Raw genomic sequence first — 19,194 nt, forward strand, 5'->3', positions numbered from 1 at the left:
CTTTGTTGCTGCAACACGAGGAAGGTTTCTAGCCACGGCCCCTCAGTGTTAAGAGAAAATGTCTTCCTTCACCCCCAGCTGCAGCTTATTTGTCCTGATGAGGCTTGCTTCAGGCAAACCCCACCTGCGCCTCACAGGTTGCCCACATCATCCGTACCTTGCACACAGGGAGCGCCACGAACACACAGAGAAAGGCCTCAAAATTAATTTAAACGTCTCGAGTAATTATTCTTTACGCATCAGATCAAAACAAAAGGAACTGCACGGGGCCAGCAGAGCACAGTGACACTCTGGTGCAAAATACCTCTGAGCTGTATCACGGTAACTCACCACCCACAGAAATAGATGGCCCGTGTAGAAATGAGGAAGAAAACACATCTGCAGCCCGAAGCCACCAAGTTCCAGAGGAGCATGTGCTTTACCTGGGGCAGCTGCACCAGTAATCACCAGCGTAGGCCTTGATGCCAGCTTAGGGCCCTTCCCCTGTACCTTAACTCTGGAGAGTAGACACTCGTGAAGAGAGCACAGGACCAAGCCCCTGCTATAGGACTGCTGCAGTGACTGGGGTTATATTAGGACAGGACTGGAGTCAGTAGGGGTTCCTTATAAGCAACTGAGAGAAATACAAAGCCTCAGGGGCCCATTAAGCAGTCTCTGAAAATCAGGTAGAGAGTTTCTGTAATAAAAACATTACAAGATATTTTTGCACGTTATTTCTACCTGCCATTATCAAGTCCACTAGCTGCCTTTTCCCAAGCTATGTTTAAAGACTTTGGAAAAAAATGAGTCATCTTTTGGGCTGTGTAGGATTAAGAAATTTTCCCCTCCCTCCCCATAATCCAGATAAATGATACCACTCTCTCCATCCTGCCTACTCAGAGCCACCAGGCACATTTATCTTCCCTAATCTTCTTTTCCAGGATCCATGCTGACTACCCCTTAAGCAATTACATATATCTAAACGTTCTGTTTGCATAATTGCTCTCCATGTATTTGCTGCCACTGAGATCAGATTTACAAGCCTGCAGTGTTCTCAATCTTCTTCCAGTCATCCTGCTCATATTAGATGCCTAATGCTCTGCTTTGTCCTTTAATAAATTATCAATGAAATACATACTTTTTAAAGAGTAAGACAAAATGGCCACCACCCAGACTCAAGAAAGAAAACCTTCCAAGCTACATCTCTTCTCCCAGCCAGCCTAGAGGTTTTTCCTCATACAGGCTTGACAATTTGGAAAAGCTATGTTGAAGGTGCCTTATCTAATAGCTCCCTTGCTGAGGAGGAGCAGACGATTGGGATGGGCCATTAGCAGTCCAGTGAAGGTGCAAAGGGCTTGAGCTCCATGCTGAGCCTTGGCCCAGGTCAAGGACTCAAGAGGTTCTTCAGCAGCTCCTCCAGGCAAAATGTTCCCAGCTGTCCTGGAGTGTGTCTGTGAGTCAGGGTAAACCCTACACTGCAGCTAATCCCTGCCAGGTCCAGGAGTGCCCTCACAGTGCTGACTTCTGTATGCAGTGCTAAATCTGAATATTTGAGCCTGCATCTCACTGTTAAATTTGTCCCCTTGAATTTTTCTCACGTCTTCTTTCTATGTTGTCCCTACTAGTTATTGCCATAATCAGCCTCCTCCATTGTATCTCTCCTTTCCCCATTCAAAGTCTTCAAAAATCAGTCCTGAGACCAATCTGTGATCTGAAACAAAAACAGAATTAAAAGAAGGTCTGAATACAGACAGTAATATTTTGCTGCACTTTCACCCAACTTCAGATGCATTGCCCCAGAAAGAAGAGGAAACAAGTCCTTCACTCTGCAGATAGTGAGGGCCCAGCACCAATGTTGCCAGAGATTTGGTTGGAACTTTGTGTTTCAGACTTGTTCCCTTCCTCTGCCTTTGTTTATCGCTGACCTTCAGAATAGAGGCCTCCACGTTGGTGGGATGTGCGGTCACTTAGCAAGAATCCCCCGTGGTCTCAGCTAGATGAATCATGTTTCTAGGCGCTGAAGAAGTTGTACTTTTCTCCTGATAGAATAAACTAGAACAATTCTCAGCAGGAGGGAGAAGGACATTGTGCAGAGCTCCCCGCTTAATTGCAGTGAACAAACAAAGAAAAGAGGGGATATCAAAAGTACAAATAAATGTTCACTTAAGTATTTTGCATCCAGTTCACAGTGACCGAAGACATAATATTCCTTCTGTGCCTTTGAAAATCAAGTTGAAATTATCAGTACACTTATAAAGTACCTTGGACTTGAGTAAAAGAGACAAGCACTGTCTGTTGCAGGGTGGCTAGAGACTCAGAGTGTATGATAGGGATTTAACTGTTCTGCATAGTGCATGGATCCCTAACTGCCCAGAAAAGACTTTCCAAGAGAGATTTGCATAATTTGTTGAACATTGCTTACATCTCAGTATGATGAAGTATCTCTTTAAGACAGTTATTCTCTTACAGTATTGTTATTTACATCTTGTTTACATGGAAACATTGATGAATATTACAAATGTTGATATTTGAGATATGGAATTAATCATATCTTCACCTATGCTAATGTTATTTAATTTGTTTTCAGATAGAGGACTTTGTTTATAGACACTGATTATATACTTTCATTGTGTCTCTCTACACTTTTTTTTTTCTCAGTATCTGTTGAGTTTGTGTACATTGTTATCAGTGTACACACTTGCATTCATACTGGAGCCAACTATCCAATAAAGACCTGAAACAGTCATGCACTAACTTAGTTTATTTCTCTTTAGACAATCAATGAAAGCGTAGTCCCCTGTAGTCAGGGAAGTACAGTGTTCTAAGTCCTCAGGGAGAAAATCTGAAGCTTCCACTTCACCCGTGTGAATCAAGCAGCTCTTCTTAAAGCCTCTTGAATGTTTAGGAACTTAGGAAAGGATAAAAAATACCTGCTGCTTTCACCCACTTGGTTATGTGTGCCTGTATTGTCTGTTGTTGCAGGGATGGTAGAGCTGTATTGCAAGACTGTTCATTTACAATCTAGAGTGGTTATTTTGAGAAAATATGTAGAATATCACACAGAAGAACATTCCGTTGTCTTCATTTGGACATTTCCTTATCCTTTTCACAAACTCTTTCACTGCTATCTTCCTGTGGAAAAGGAACTCAGGCAAAATAAATCCCCCTTGTGTACAAGGGCATGTTTGTTCATCTTCAGTACTTCAGACCTACACCTAGCTTTTGAAGCACCACTGTTCCAAGGGATGAGCTACTCAAAGTATTCCTCTTCCCACTCCTGCTAGAATACTGAAATGTATAATTCATCTTGACCTTGTGCCTTGTCAGCTTTTAATACTTCTAATTGCCTGTCTGCTCCAGCATAATCATAAAACCTTTTAACATCTCACTTAGTCTGCTTTCCAGAATTTGACCTTCAGTCTATCTCATGAATAATGGGCCAAAGAAATTCATTTAGACTACTTGCAGCATCAGCATCATACATCTTCATCCTTTCTTACAGCATTCCCGGCAGCTATTTGCTGCTTATAAATACATTTCACTTCTTTCTGCATTTTCATGGTCCCTTTAACCCTTTTCTGTCATAGGATCATAGGGTAATTCAGGTCAGAAGGGACCACAGAGGCCTCTAATTTAATCTCCTACGCAAAGCAGGGTCAGCCCTGAGGTAAGACCTGGTGGCTTTTTCAGTTTAGTCTTGAAAACCTCCAAGAACTGTACAGCCTCTCTGGGCAACCTCTTCCAGTGATTCACTGTTCTCATACTGTGGAAGGCTTCTCTCATGTCCAGCGTAAACTGCACGTTTCAGTTTATGTCCTTTGTCTCTTATTCAATCATTCTTCAATTTCTTGCTGTCCACTAGGAACCCAGTGTCCTTCCTGCATAGCTGCTGCTCATCCAGGATCAACTGAAAAGGGCTTTTCCTTCCCAAGTGCAGCACTCGTCATTTGTTCATGCTGGATTCTATATAGCCACAGTTGCCCATTCCTCCAGCTTGTTTAGGTTTGTCTGAATATCCCAATTTGGTACCATCTGCAGATGTGTTGATCGTGCCCTCCATCACCTTGTCGTGGATCTGGAGTTTACATCAGAGATGAGTTATTCAGGGTTATTGTTAAATTAATTGAAGGAAAACAAGATATTTGTGTTGTCTCTTTTTATCTCTTGACTCAACAAAACGAAATGACTAGGACTGCTATCAAAATCCAAACTTCTTAATGATTCTTTCCCTTGATTCTAAGGTGGTTTTTGTGTGTGTGTGTGTGTGCATACCTTATTTTCCTATCAATAATTCAGACTTTTTAGAACTACTGTCCAGATTTTGCTGTATTCTGTTAACTCAGAATTGCCAAGTCACTCACTGTTAGAAGATGATCAGTTATTCTGAAAATTAGACCATTCATTTGTTGAGGCAGAATAAAAATACACTGCTTGAATCACCAGGCAAAAGCAGAATGTGATATTTGAAAGTGTAATGAACAGGGCCACTTTGGAAACTTCCCACAGAGGCAGTGGCAACAGGCACAACAAGCTGTGCATCCAGTGCAGCAGGCAAATAAAATATACAAAACAAGGATCGGAAACTAAAGAATTAAAATTCCTACTGCTGACAAAAAAGATGTGTGTGCTGAGGCACTAGTGGAGGGAGGAGGACAGCAGTAGGTCTGAAAAAAGTATATGTATAAATAAGTTTTACATCCATTGGCCCTGGATGCTCGAAAGAAGCTTTCTCTGGCCATATGGGCCTATTGTGTCTTTTTTGTCCTCTTCCAATGGCAATGAAAAAGTCTTTGCTTTGATACAAGAGGCCCAGATACAGATATTTTCCTATTAAACGTTTTTTCCATTTTCTCTGCACTACTGCTAATAATGAAGTGAGAAATTATCTTTCCCAGTTTTCTTTAAAGTAAAATCTAAAAACAGTTTAGCCTTTACTTTGCCTTTTACCAATATAAAGAATTGCCACTGAGGTTGGGGTACAAACGGTGACTTCTGGGACCTAATCAGGTCCATCCTCCTGTGAGTGTGCCCACTGCCATCACTATCAGTTCCTAGACAGCAATAAAAAGATTTGGAACTTACCTGCTCTGTTCTGGTTCTGATATACATTCAGTAACCCCAAGAGAATACTGTCAAACTGCACTTCTGATGCATGTATGGAGACAATCTGTGTCTTTATTCTCCCATCAAGATATGCTAAAGCATCAATGTCAGTGCTTGAATGTAGGCACAGTAAGGAGCCCTACTGAAATCAATGGAACAGTAAGCAGAGGCAGAAATCTTTTCTGTGATAGTTTTCTTAATGTAATTCCCATTCCCTGTTGTTTATACACTTCTTTTTACATAACTACTAAGGACAATCATTCATGCTCGCAAATGCCCTACAACATTACACAACAGTCATTATTTTGGAAGGCAGTGTCACAAAACAGCCAGTCTTCCTTGAGAGCCCTTTCTCAGGTTATAAAGAAGCCAGCCCATACAGAAGTATCATTTCTCTAAGGTTTTAATTAAACACAAATTCAGGCAAATACAAGTTATAAAGTAAACAAGCAGCACTGCAATGCCACAAGATCTCCGAGCCCAAGGCTGCAACTCAAGGTCCCTTGAGACAGTGGTAAGCTTACAATTTAATTTATCTCTAAACTCCAAAATCTCTTCAAAAACAGGGTATATAGTCAGAGGCTATACATTTCTGCCTTGTTACACAGTTTATCTAAGCTCCTGTTACACCATAATCCCTGAGATGCTCAAGCATTTTTCTATGTGAGAATGATGACGGATTGCAAAGTTAAAACATTAGACCCAAACACAGCTTAAATAAAGCAGTGCTGTATCTTAAAAAATAAGAAAGAAAGAAGGGAGAGAAGATAGGAAATCTAGACTTGTTTTAAATATAGAGCATCTGGGAAAAGGATGGTTAAAAATTCAGCTGATTTATGTTACTAGTGAGCTAGTGTAAACCAACCTCGAGTAAATGTAGGTCAGAACTGACTGGTACCATTGGAAATTAAGTGTGTCTGACAGGTATACACTGTTACAGTTTACTCTACTAGTATGTTTTCTCTTTTCATTTGGGAAGTAAATTGGATATAAATTTGGGTTGCCCATTCGGGCATGTTATTGCAGATGGTAATCAAAGAGAAAAAACTCCAATGCAAAATGAAACACTGCTTTGAGTTTTGGGTTCCTGCCATCAGCACCCACGCTCAGTGTACCCAGAGGACACCTCACAGTCCTGCAGCTGCTGCTTCTCTGCTGCCAGTCCTCCCAGCCCCCGGGTTCACATCCACAGATGGAAGCATCCACTCCTGCCCTCACACCCCACCAACTGCTTGTCCTGCTCTTCTTCTGCTCTGGCAGGTGCCATGCAGGTTGCCACGGAGCCGCTGCAAGAAAGTGGAACCTGAAGGTACATTAGAGTGGGCTGGAGCAAGAGTTAGTCTGCTAGAGTCAGACTTTCCACACAAAGCATGTTTTCTGAACCCCCTAAACGGACATGAATTCCCTCTGAAGCACACACTGCACTGGGAAATCTGCCTTAACAAGTTCAGTTATTGCTTGTGAGATTACCCACTGAAAAATGGGTTCAAGCCTGCACTCCTTATTCAGATACCCATATTCACTTCTACAGTAGAAAACTCAAATGCAGTGAATTCAGATAAAAGGTTTATGTGGGTGTGGTATTAGCATGGGTAGGTTATGTCAGGGGGGGCTGAGTGAATGTTTTCACCCAACCCACAGAACAACCCCATTCATAGGAGTTATTTTTCATTATGTTTTTTTTCTGCAAATCTGTATTAAGAACAAATTACAGAAATAGTAGAGCAGAGAAAGCCTGGACAGCAAGATGACAGTGGATTTTATGAAGTAGTATGTTCTCTGTGTTCTGCAGAATTTGAGATGTTCTGAGTTTATTTTTTTTCACTGTAAAATATACATATTACAATTCCCAACCCTTCTGCTTCAGTCGCAATCCCTGTTTTGTAGCAGCCTTTTAAATCCATCTGCTGTAAGGCAGGTGATGGGTATGAGAATGGTAAGGAATGTAGCTTTTGCTACGCCAGTTGTAGCTTTACAGATGTGTGTTTTAGTTTAGAGAGGAGTACAGAACAGCTATAGCCCAGTGGGAAGATTTGGTATCTCCGTTCCACAAGGATGCAGTACTTAGAGAACACTGCTTCCGCCTTCCTTCAGACATGGTGATTTCATATGGGGCTGACAGCTGCATTGATCACTTGGCCACATCCTCTTCCAGGCAGCAGACAGAGGATCACAAAAATGCCAGTGTGACATTTTGTATCTTACCCTTCTTTCTTTGATGAGGAATATCACCAGCTTCCAACAATCTAGCTTCGCTCGATCGATATACAATAAAAAATGAGAATACAAGAGCTAAAAGATTGTTCTGAGCTGAAATTGTAGAGGTTTTCGTGGACAACCTCAAGAATTTGGGTAAAAATTATTCCATACATCATCTGATTTTTCTTTTTCACTTATACTTCATCAACAGTGGGTCTCCAAGTTAACACAGCAAAGTGTCTACAGGGAGTTATAACATCAAGTTTATTTTTCTTTCAACATTTATCAGAAGATGTATTATATTTGAAATTTAATATAAGCTAGAACTCCAAAATCCAACTAAGTTTGGCTCATATATTTACTTCTTTTTGTTGCTTTTGTAATTTGTTTGCAAAATCCTTGCCCTATCAGTGAATTGGGAAGTTCAGATGCAAGGAAGTTGTTTAAACCTAAACACAAATCAAAATAAAATCAAAACCTGCAACAATCTATTTGATAAACCTGCTGGGCATAAAAACCCAGCTGTGTACAAAAGCTATTGGATATTTCACCACCAAGACTTCTGCCACAGAACTTCTACTGGAAAGTAAACCCTTCTGTACCTCAGTGCTTCCTGGAACAGACAAGAAATTCCTACAGATGACTCACTCCTAAGAAACATCAGGTTTTTCTTGAACTCAGAGGAGGCTTCAAAACCAATGGCTTCTTTATTCCCTTAGCTGTTAGAGAGCAATGAATATAAATATCAAAATAAGCCTACAGTGAGGATTCAAACAGGGCTGACCTTCTGATGCCATACTTCACACAATCACTTTCAGCTGGCAGGAATTAGAAGTACTTATGGCTTTGAACACACAAATCTTGTGAGAAAATAAAGAATCAACAAATGCTTCTCATGCTGCAATATATATTTATTGTCACTTTGGAAACAGGTTACCAGGAGTATATCAGGACTTCAGTCTAAAAACAAACCAGGATAATGAACTCTTAGCATACATATGCCAGTTGAAAGTTAAAGAACTGAATGTAAAGCTGACTTTCTTTTGATTTGGTCTGTTTTTGCCCCACCCTTTATCCCCCACCTATGTTTTTAAAGATGAATATCTTCTCACCTGCTCTTCATTTCAATCTCAGAAAAATAAATTATAATAGAAATGCAGCTTCTCCTAGTTTTACTAATGGTCTGCTGGCAATCTCAGAGCATGTATGCTGTTTAACAACTTCAGAGGCTAACCTCTGCAAACCATATTCTTCATCTACCTTATGTAGCTATTGAGTTCAATTTCAAGGACTAAATATAAGCAGATTCAAGGTTTGGTTATATTAGACTACTGTGATTGCATTATTACAGTGCAAACATTTAACATATGCACTTTGCTGTTCCAGAACAAGCTGCATCAGTGCAAGATCTGAGTCTGTGCAAAAAAAGCTGGAGTGCTATAAACTCTTGAAATACCTTTCCTCTCTTCTCTCATGTTTATTTACTAGCAATATCTTTCAACAAATAATTTCACCAATTCCAAATACTATGCAGAAAAGAAGAGAAAGATGAAAATAACAAAAAAAAAATATCCTCCAAAGGATATTTGCCCCAAAACAAAGGTCAAAACTGTTTTTCCCCACCCTAATCTAGCTTCAATGATCATTAAAACAAGTGCGTACAATTTGCCATACAAATATGAAGCTGCAGGCATTCAAATTACAGAACACTCTGAAAATATTTCAAGCATAAAAAGTACACTTGATAATTGCAAAAATAAAGTTTCACTTTTCTTTTAAAAAACATTTTGATTCAAGCTCAAGCAAAACAACATTTTACAATCCCTGTTTCAGTTTAACTTCATAGTAACAACAACTTCAGAAATTAAAAACAAGTAACTCAGATTTTTGGTGACAAAGTAACTGACCATGTCTTTTAAGGAAGTGAAATGGTATATACAATGATGGCACAGACCTTAAGCATCAACAGCATGTTTCAGCTAAAAAGAAGTCTACAAGTCATCTGAGTCTTTCTTAGCATCAAATGGTGCTGACTACTAAGAACCACAACCTGCTACAAACAGACATTAGGTTGGACCGGTACGAATGGAAGGAAGGATCTGGGATGTCGTACAGGCTCAGTGTTTGTCACTGAACTTTTTCAGGCTAACAGTTTCACTAGTGCAAGACCACACGTTTACCTGATTAAATGAAAACTTGTAAGTGTCACAATTTAAGAACACTCATACAAAACTATTTTTTCTTTTAAAAAAGTGCCACATACCATACTTTTACTAAAAAAGTTACAAACTAATGGAAGACAGTCTGCCTCCATCTCTTGTCAACAAGGAAAGGCCAAAGTGATTCTTTGATTCCAGCTCGAAATGGTGTTCTCTGACCTATCCCCAGCATCTCCAACTTGGAGCAGTCGAGCTGAGCATTCCTTGGACGAAGAGCTCCCACAACTGGACAATCAGTAATCTAAAAAAATGAGTAACACAGAAAAGAACACACCACCAAACAATAAGAAATGGCAAAAAAAAAAAAAATTCTCATATATACGTTCATTTAGAAGTTTCACTTACATCTTTTTATTCAAGTAAGTTCTCCTCCTTTCTCCAACTGTATTGTGTTCTTGGTTTTTTTTTTTACAGTTAACTCCATTTCGACATCAGAGACATCAGGAAGAGTGATGTGAAGTGTCTTGAGTTGTGTCATTTCTCTAATACCTATTACTACCTGTACTCTTAGATGTTTTATCCCTATTTTTGTCCTATGACTGTAGTTACAGGGTAAAAAAAATGCTCCGGAATGCTGACAGAACCACATCTTAATTAGTATAAACTCGAATAGAAATAGATTTAACAAGAAATATTTCAGACTTTTTCTCCAAGTTCTAAGTCACATTTTGGTTCCAGCTGCTACTAATTACACTCCCTGGAATTTCACTTTCTATCCTTCCTTGTATGTTAAGTCCTAACAACATTATCAGTACTTATTTTAGAGTAGTCTTATTTTTGAGCATCAACACAGCTGCAGTTATGTTTTTAAGCAAAGCAAAAAAGAGTAAGTTCTTAAGTGCCTGGATTCAGAAAGAAAACTGAAAAGTTCTTTCAGATTCCTACCTCCAAGATAATGCTGTCAACCTTTTTTGTTTGTTTGTTTGTTTGTTTTGTTTTTTAAGAAACAGAACATAAAATACAGCTTTGCTTCCTAACAAGGGGAACTGTTGTGCAGAACTAATACTGCAGTACAGAGTTACTGGTTACTGACTAGGTAATTTTGATAATCCATCAGTCCAGGTAACATCTGCAGCAATACAACTGCTGCACTAAATATACCCATACAGACTGTCCTGAAGAAGAGGTTTACTTGTAGAGCCAATGTGGGCCCAGGACCTACTATGTGAAAAGATAAAGCACCTCCTTCTTTCTACAGGCTCAACAGTTATCACTTACTGGTCTCAAGTGGCTGCTGGGAAGGTTGAAAGCATCTGCAATGGCACATGCCATTTCATACTTAGTCATCTGCTCGTTGCCAGACCAGTGAAACGTCCCTTTTATGGAGGGGTCCTAGGAGAAAACAGGAAACACAAATGAAAATAAAGCAGCCAGCCTTCAGACTAATTCCCATGTAAGAACTGTGCAGAATAAGTTTGCACTGTGATCCCATCCAAAGTGGCAAGTTACAGCACCTCAGAAGGACCTTCCTGTCACTTCGCCCATTTTTGTATCAAATATCAGAATACTGGCACACTGTCATGTAAAGCAGATACTGCAGTCTTACAGATAGCTCCTTCCTCCCTCCCACTGTTACAGAAATACAAAGAATAATGCAGGTTAGAAGCAGTTCTCAGTCATTCAGTAAGAACTTGAACTGATTTTTTTTCTTGAAATTCTTACCAGCATTCTTTTTTCTGCTAGTTGTCTGCAAACAACTGCTACGTCCTTCACATTCGTAGGAAACCTCTGTTGCCAATGGTCCATGTTGGCAGATTTATTACTGAACTGCACTTTATCAAACATAACAGTTACAGCACTTTCCTCCAGTCTTTCCACCTCTCCATACAATACAGGAATCCTAAGTACTGCAGCACCTAAAAGACACAGTATTTTGAAGAGTATTAATGGTGTTGCAAATAGGCACTAATGCTGCACTGTAACCTGAAGGATGTTTTGGAAGCGTTGAGAAATCTGCTGGTGATATTAAGAATGTACAAATAAGGAACAAAAAGCAATGAATATATCTGTAGTCTGAATACGATTTTGAATGTTGCTTCCTCAAAGCACTGTTCATGAATACTAAGTTCATAAGTTACTTTTTTTTCAGTCCAAACAAGCTTACATTAATACTGCAAGAGCAACCAGAAAGTCTGACCGGGTTAGGAAGAACAGTTAAAAAAAAAAAAAAAAGAAAAAGTAACTGTAGTTATTCCAACACTCCACGTCATCTCTGGGTAAAAACAGGAACACTAACACCAACCATCCATCACGGATACATTTCACCCAGCATGCAGAAATTCTCTGCAGAAAAGGAGAATATTCACACCACAAAAAGACAGGAACATCAGAAACAACTAGAAATTTTACATCTAAGGAACAGAAAAACAGAATACCTTGGGAAAAAGTATTAGATGTGAAATAGTGAATTGAGAAATCAAATCAACAGTAAACAAGTCCAAAGACAAAAACATTTAATGATGGAATAATGGAATACATCATACAAGTATCTCAGAAAGACTAAAGGTCCTTCGAGGAAGAGTCCAAGAAGACTAAAACAGATCAAAAGTAATGCAGATATAATTGCTATAGGCAGTTCAAAAATCCCAAAACCAAACAATTTAAAAAACAAAGATAACAGCCATGACACTGATTTGCTGCTGCTCTAGAAACAGTCATTTGTTCACTCAACAAACATGTAAATACATATAAATATACATAAATCTCTTTCTCAGTATCTTTAGAAGTGTTCATCTTACTCAGTACCATCTCAAAGTTCTTTCTGCTAATGTAACTGCTGCAACCCACTACAGCTTGATCGTATTTAAAAACATTATGAAACAAAACTGAAATGCTGAATTGTGGAAGGATCTATGAAGAGATGCACATGTACTTGAATTTGGTGCAGTCCTATCTTCATGGCCAAGCTAGAAGCAGGAGAAAACAGCATCACAGTCAAGTTCAGAGATTATATTTGAGACAATATTTGAGTAGGAGATAGAAAGAATAACCTTTTAATTGAATTTTACTTCAAGTAGACTTTTCCTGGCAGGTTTTTTTTTTAATTAGAAAATTTATTTCTTACTTCTAATGGCAAGCATGAACACCGAGATTATTTTCTTCACATTTATTGGAATTAAAAAAAAAAAGTTTATTTTCTTTTTATCTGTGAGTAAAAACTGACAAATTATTATCTAGAAACAGTTAAACCTCTTAAATTTTAAAAGAAAAGGGGACATTTTCAATTCTGTTTTTCTAAGTTTTAAAAATTCCATGTATGCATTTCATGTGCCAATTTTCATCAAGACTTGAATAGTGAAACAAACTGTTTAAAATCAGAACCCTTTATAAAGTTATAATAAAAACTGAAGCATAGGAAGTTCTGCACAAATGTGTGTGGGAACTTCTTCACAGTGCAGTGACGGAGCAGTGGCACAGGCTGCACAGAGAGGTGGTAGAATCTCCTCTGGAGACATTCAAGACCCACCTGGTCGCCTACCTGTGCAACCTGGGCTGGGAGCTGCTTTGGCAGGGGGTTGGACTCGATGATCTCTGGAGATCCTTTCCAACCCCTACAGTTCTGTGACTCTGTGTAACAGCAGAAATCTAATGTGTGTGGTACATGGGAAGTCCAGTGGCTTATGCAATGAGAGCAAAACAGGAGATTACTTAAGAAAACCAAAACCAAAAACTTGAATCACAAGTCTGATTTTCCCCTATAAGGAAATAACCATTTAGAACAAGTGCAATGCATCCCTCCAGGTATCAGCAGCTATACGCTGTGTGGTAAAGGTTGTGACATTACAACATATTAATGCTGTGTTTTAGTTTTCTTTAGAAAAATCAGGTGATTTTTCGTAGACAAACTCCTGCAAATGTCCATCAGCAGAGAACTAGGAAGACACATTAAGTCCAGCACAATTATGAAACAAAGCCTCTGTTGACTTATGAGTAGGACTGATTCCTGATCATGATTTTCTAAATTTTCCAAGGTTTTGCAACTTTATCTCTGACAAAGGAGTTAAATAAGATAACATACAACTAAGCAGAATAGGAAACTTCTATTAAAAATGTGTGAGCATATTCTTACCTTCATTATTTTCCAGTACTGCCTTTTCACCCTCCAGTTTGGTTTTGCCATATAAGTTCAGGGGATTTGGTGCATCAGTCTCTTTATAAGGAGGGCTTGTTCCATCAAATACATAGTCTGTACTGATGTAGATCAGAAATGCTCCAATTCCAGCTAGAAGGAAAACATTTGTACATAATCCATTTTAATTCATGTCTTGATTGAAATCTCAGCAAACCCTTGAACAATTCTCCCTTCTAGAAGACTTTGTCTTCTAGCTCTGTCTTTTCACTGATCCTTGATACATACACATGTACCACACGTAGAACATGGACTCACTGCAGCAGAAATAACATTCAGAACTTTGAATAACTCATGTTTCAGTTTCTGCCTACGTAAACGCAGCAGTCCAAGACACCACATCACAAGCCAGCCTCCTTACCTGCCTCTTTGGCCAAGTTCCCTGACGCAGCCACATTGAGCTGGGAAGCAGCATCTGGTTGGCTTTCCACAACATCTGGCCGTCTTTCAGCAGCACAGTGCACTATAACATGAGGCTGGAAATGAAACAATAATTGAGATCAACGAACACCGTCAAGAAATTGCAGCTTGATCCTAAGTCCCTCAGGCAAAAAGGCATTTCACTAAGATGTGAGAAATACTGTAAGAAGTAGCATTACAAAAGTAATGTAATCAGCACAAGCTTTCCTTAGGAAGCGTAACAAAATCAAGCTGCCTCAAGGTTTTGTATTAGAACACCAACAGAAGCTGATCATTAGTTTTGCACTCATGGTCTCCAGTAACTTCAATCTTACAGAAAGACCGAGGTGGGCTTTTTTTTTTTTTTTTCCTTAAACAGCAAAATAATGCAAAATACAGAAAAGTGCAATATCTCACACATAATGTTACTGGAAAAAATAAATGACCCAAACTACTTCTGGATAAGCTCTACTCACATGGTTTAATATACAGATCATTAACTGCATGTTTAAAGCTACTTTCTACAGTAGCACCCTGCATAATGTTTCTCTGGTTTTAACTACTCCCCTTGCAAATCAGAACAGGAAAACAGCACACTGCTCATCCTGCACACTAGACACGTGGTTACTTACAATGTCTAAACTCATGTTACCCTTTTCTTTAAAGCACAAGAGCCAGTGTACGGACATACATATTTACCACCTGCATTCTTCCTATGGCAATGATGATAAAATTATTTGTACCTACAGAGTAAAACTATACTCAGATATGGCAAAGACAACGACAGCGTATTTCAGAGCTCTACCAAACCATTAGTTCCACTAAAACCATGTGGCCTGAGTATCAGAACGGTGCTGCCAGCTACCCATGTCAAGCACCTTATCTGCCTACTCCAGAAACTCACCTGAAAATCGTGGACAATGTCATGAACTGCAATAGAGTTGAGTAGATTAACCTGCTCAAATTTAGGCTGAGCTCTTCTGTATCCACAGCCAACAGCATTCCAATTATTTTCATTGAATTCTCTAAACACAGCTCTACCAAGAAGTCCTGTAGCACCAGTGACCAGAACTCGTCTACTGGGAATATCGATATCTTCCTAGGAGAGGAGAACAGGATAAGTTTGCATTCTATTGTTATTTAGTGACTTCTCGAAGTGTTAGCAAGGCTACAGGGAGTGTGACTGTATTAATGAGCTTCCATTGCAGTGCGTTTTGAATTGAGCGCCTCATGGAAAACAAACTCTGGGGAGCACTGATATTGTACAGAGCCAAGTACTTAAACATGTTACTGAAGGTGCTGAATACAAAATCCAAATAGGAAATTCATGTACTTTCACAAGAGAGGAACAAAAAACCCACAAACGTCCAAAGATAAACTCAAATGTCAAGTTTTAAGTTCATTCATAATCTGCTAACACACTGTGAGTGCAAAAGCAGGGATCATGGCACTGGAAGGCTAGAATTTTACAAAGGCATCTCTGAAAATAATGCCTCCTATTTTATTATGCTGTTCCATGACATCAGAGGCGGATGCTGGTGAGATATTCCATTACACTCTGTTGCTGTGTGACAGATGGTAGCAAAGGGACAGTACGACATAATGGCATGTGACATAGAATCATGTGTGTGTGTGTCACTGAATTCCTGCATGCTCAGAAAATGGCACCCAGTGACATTTCTCAACACTTGCTGAATGTTTAAGGAGATTAAACAGAGGATGTGAGCACAGTGAGGTGGTGGGTGGTGCGTGTCAGCTGTGCTGACAGCAGGTCACCTCTGCTTGCCCAGTTTTATCGGCAGAGGTGAAAAAGCATAGCTAACTGGTGACTGCTGAAGAACAGTGCTTTGAAGCTGACAGTTTGTTCTATCAAATAGGAGGCATCACTTCCGGCACAACATACATATTACTAAATAATATTCATTGTTTACAAACACAACGGCCTAACAACAAAGAAACCAAAACTACTGCTCTCTTGTCTTAGTTTAATAAAAGGCAGGTGAAAGTGATTAGATTCCTTAACCTCTCAGTCTGTACAGCCAAGTAAGGCTTTACTTCACTGCAGCAGTCAGTCCACACAGAGTTCCCCTCTCCTCAGCACCACTCCCTAGACTGTCAAGCCCTTAAGTCAAGCACTGACTCACAGCTGCCTGTGCAACCTTTATGTCCTTTCATACTTTCCTTCTACACGTATTGTTGAGCAAAAGCCTGCTAAGAACAAAAATGAAAGCACATGCTGCTATGTCAATAATGAAAGCTTCAGGTGTACAGGAACTGTAAAACCTGAACTTCCCAAGTGCACCATGCACAAGGACACCATGCTGATTGCACTTCTGGAAACACTGTCTGCTACGCAGTTCTGATAACCCACGCTGTTCTGAGCATCCTCACAGCTTCAGCACCACCACACGTGCACTACTGCTGATTGTGGCAATGATTTCTCTGCCCTTTGCCCTTTGAATCTGAAAGCTTCTGTCCTGCCAGGTACATGTAGAGGTGTGCCGGGCACAGCCGAGCCCAAAGCAGCTGTGTCAGCCTCCCAGCACCACACATCTATATTCCTCAGCATTATGGGCAGAGAGTGATTTACCCCCATAAGTACTGGGTGAAAATGGGTAACTCCTAGCTGGAAAACAACAATCATGATTAAAAACAAACAAACAAAAAAAGACAGAAAAAAAAAACCTTTTATCTTTACAGTGATTTTGATTAGAGAAGAGAAGCGTGTTAACTCCCCCTCAGGGCTGCCCCTGTGCCTCTGAGATGTGGGAACAAGAAAACGGCGATTGCTTTCTCTGTTCCGGACTACTCAGCCTCATAGAGAAATTACTGTCACTCCTGCAGACAGAGGGTATGTGTCAGCCACATCAAAGACTAGTTACAGAAACAAGAAGGATCACGTGTTCTAAAAACGTGACACAGTACCTTCAGTAAGCGAACAACACAATCGCCTAATTCCACGTGAGCAGTCATGTACAGAGGAAAGCAAGTAACGCGAAGGAGACCTAACGTCACTTTGCGGCCGCCACCGAAACACAAGATAACAGTATGATTGATGGGAAGAGCAAAAGCGCTTCGAGTTGAGAACCGCGACCTGCCGGCACGACAGCCACACGAGGGATCAGAGCCGGGCAGCACAGAGCTCCACAATTCCCACTTAACGGCAGACCGCCGTAACGCCGAGCCGCCGGGACACCGCCACCGCATCGCGCGAAGGGGACAGAGGCCCCGACAGCAGCCCGGGCCGGGCCGGAAGCCCGGGGGGTTGGGGTGGGGTAAAGCTGCTGGTGCGGCCGATCGGTACCGGCGGCCGCTCCTCCTCAGTCGCGCGTCAAACGCCGCCAACCGCGCGGCTGCGGGCAGCGCTGCCCACAGATAAACCCCCGCGGGAGCAGCGGTATGCGGAGCTCCAGCTTCGGCAGAGCGCTTCGGCCGGGGGCAGGCGAGCCCGCTGGGCGCCGCGGCCGTAACGCTTCAGGGCTCTCGGGTATCGTTCGGAACTCGACCGCTCGGGTCCGGCGGTGCGGAAACGCGCAGCGGGCGCACCCCGGCCGGGCGGCAGGAGGCAACCCCGCAGGCCCCGCACGGCGGCCCCTCGGCCCCCGCCCGTCCGAAGCCCGCGGCCCTCCGAGGCCGGCGCGGCGGCAGAAGCCCCGGCAGCACGCGGCCCAGCGCACCTCCACCAGCTCGCAGCGCCCGGGCACGAAGCGGATCTTGAGCTCCTTCTCGCGGCCCACCATGGCCGCCGCGCGCAGCCCCGCGGGGCCTCGGCCTCCTCCGCTGCGCCGTCGCCGCCGGTGGACGCGCCCTCCCAGGGCCGCGCGGTGCCGCGCGCTGATTGGCTGAGGAGCCTTAAGAGGGCTGAGGGCGGCGGCGGGAGCGCGCCCCTACCGGCAGCGGGAGGGGGGGTGTGGGGCGCGGGGGTCCTTTTGCCGCTGCTGGAAACCAGCGGGGAGAACAGTGCCCGTTCGGTCATTGTAAAATTGTGTTTTAACGCCTTAATGCGTAACGGAGACAGCGAACGCTGCAGCAGCACGGCGGGATCAGAATTCAGTGCGAGGTGAGGCACGGCTCCCTCAAGGGGCTGCCGGAATAGAGCTGCGAAACAGTGGGCAGCTGTTCCCTTTAACCCTGCTGGTAGAAACAGAGCAGGTCAGAGTAGCTTTGTAAATATTGAAAGAAATTATCGTGCAAGCAGTAACTTTTATCATTTTTACGATTTATATATATGTATATTTAAGCTAATTGGTGCACTGTAATCAGTAAGATCTACTTGATTATAGCCCACAGCACAGTCATTAAAGCATAACACAATGATGGGTGACCAGACCCCTCTAGTTCAGGCTGCACTTACAGAAACAACTGCTAGTTCCCTTCTCTTTCTCTTCCCTTACAACCTAATATCAAAGTGCAGCAGTGGTCCCTTACCAGCCCCAGCCAGCACCTACCTGCCCCGGCTCTGCCAGCACTTCAGGCATCACCTCAGGAGGAATTATGAGACAGGGAAATGATTGAGCTGCACCTTCGCCTGCTTTTGTCAGCAGAGAGCACATAGAGTGAAAGGAACAATAGCTCAGTTGACCTTACAGACCAGGACACTAATCCAAGCCCCATCACGTGTGGTTCTGAATCCCACTGAGCTTTGTTTTATTCCCACTTGCACCATTTAAGCTGCCCCACATGAACTTGGTAACAGCAGCATGAGCGAGCGCAAGTACTGCACAATTCAGAGCTCTCCCTGCCCCTTCTTAGAGAATCAAGGTTGGAAAAGACCTCCAAGGTCATCAGTTTTCACCTTTACTATTCACACATTTGCTCTACACTATCTGCTTTAACTGTTAGAGCAATGCGCTAAAAAGATGGCCAAATCATTTCTGAGAGTTTCTCCCTTACTTTTGCTAGTGCAAAACATGCTCTTGGAAGTTTAAGAAGGATTTAAAAATGGACTTAAGCAAAGCTGCCAATTAGAGTAGAAAGTCCTATGCATTAAGGTAGTAGGAAAGAAACGCATAAGCTAGAAAACCACTCCTGCACTCCTTGCAGTACAGTACTTCACTGTGCTTGCTGCGTGTTCCTGCTTTGATAAACTTCCGCTAAGTTGATGAAGGACACATGCACTTAAAATGCTGCATTAATTCAGTGCTATCAATTCCATATGACTGAACT

General features: G+C 41.7%; 1 protein-coding gene across 1 annotated transcript; it reads right to left on the bottom strand.

The window, feature by feature from the left end:
* Nucleotides 1-8,171: 8,171 nt before the first annotated feature.
* MAT2B (methionine adenosyltransferase 2 non-catalytic beta subunit) lies at nucleotides 8,172-17,824 on the bottom strand. Its single transcript, XM_065734496.1, has 7 exons — nucleotides 17,706-17,824; nucleotides 14,933-15,127; nucleotides 13,991-14,105; nucleotides 13,570-13,722; nucleotides 11,163-11,356; nucleotides 10,719-10,832; nucleotides 8,172-9,741 (listed from the first exon to the last, which is right to left on the bottom strand). Exons 1-7 carry the CDS (start codon nucleotides 17,766-17,768, stop codon nucleotides 9,571-9,573), a joined length of 1,005 nt encoding a protein of 334 aa, XP_065590568.1. The 5' UTR covers nucleotides 17,769-17,824; the 3' UTR covers nucleotides 8,172-9,570.
* Nucleotides 17,825-19,194: the final 1,370 nt, after the last annotated feature.

This window comes from Cyrtonyx montezumae, unplaced genomic scaffold, assembly GCF_038088225.1.
Source record: "Cyrtonyx montezumae isolate F1298 unplaced genomic scaffold, pur_monq_1.0 scaffold_18, whole genome shotgun sequence".
NCBI classification, from domain to species: Eukaryota; Metazoa; Chordata; class Aves; order Galliformes; family Odontophoridae; genus Cyrtonyx; species Cyrtonyx montezumae.

Excerpts from the sequence above, each read along its gene's own strand:
- MAT2B (XM_065734496.1), bottom strand. The coding sequence starts at position 17,768 with ATGGTGGGCCGCGAGAAGGAGCTCAAGATCCGCTTCGTGCCCGGGCGC. Across the intron at positions 15,128-17,705 it reads GGCGCTGCGAGCTGGTGGAG|GAAGATATCGATATTCCCAG; the intron begins GTGCGCTGGGCC and ends CTCCTCTCCTAG. Across the intron at positions 14,106-14,932 it reads ACATTGTCCACGATTTTCAG|CCTCATGTTATAGTGCACTG; the intron begins GTGAGTTTCTGG and ends TTTCATTTCCAG.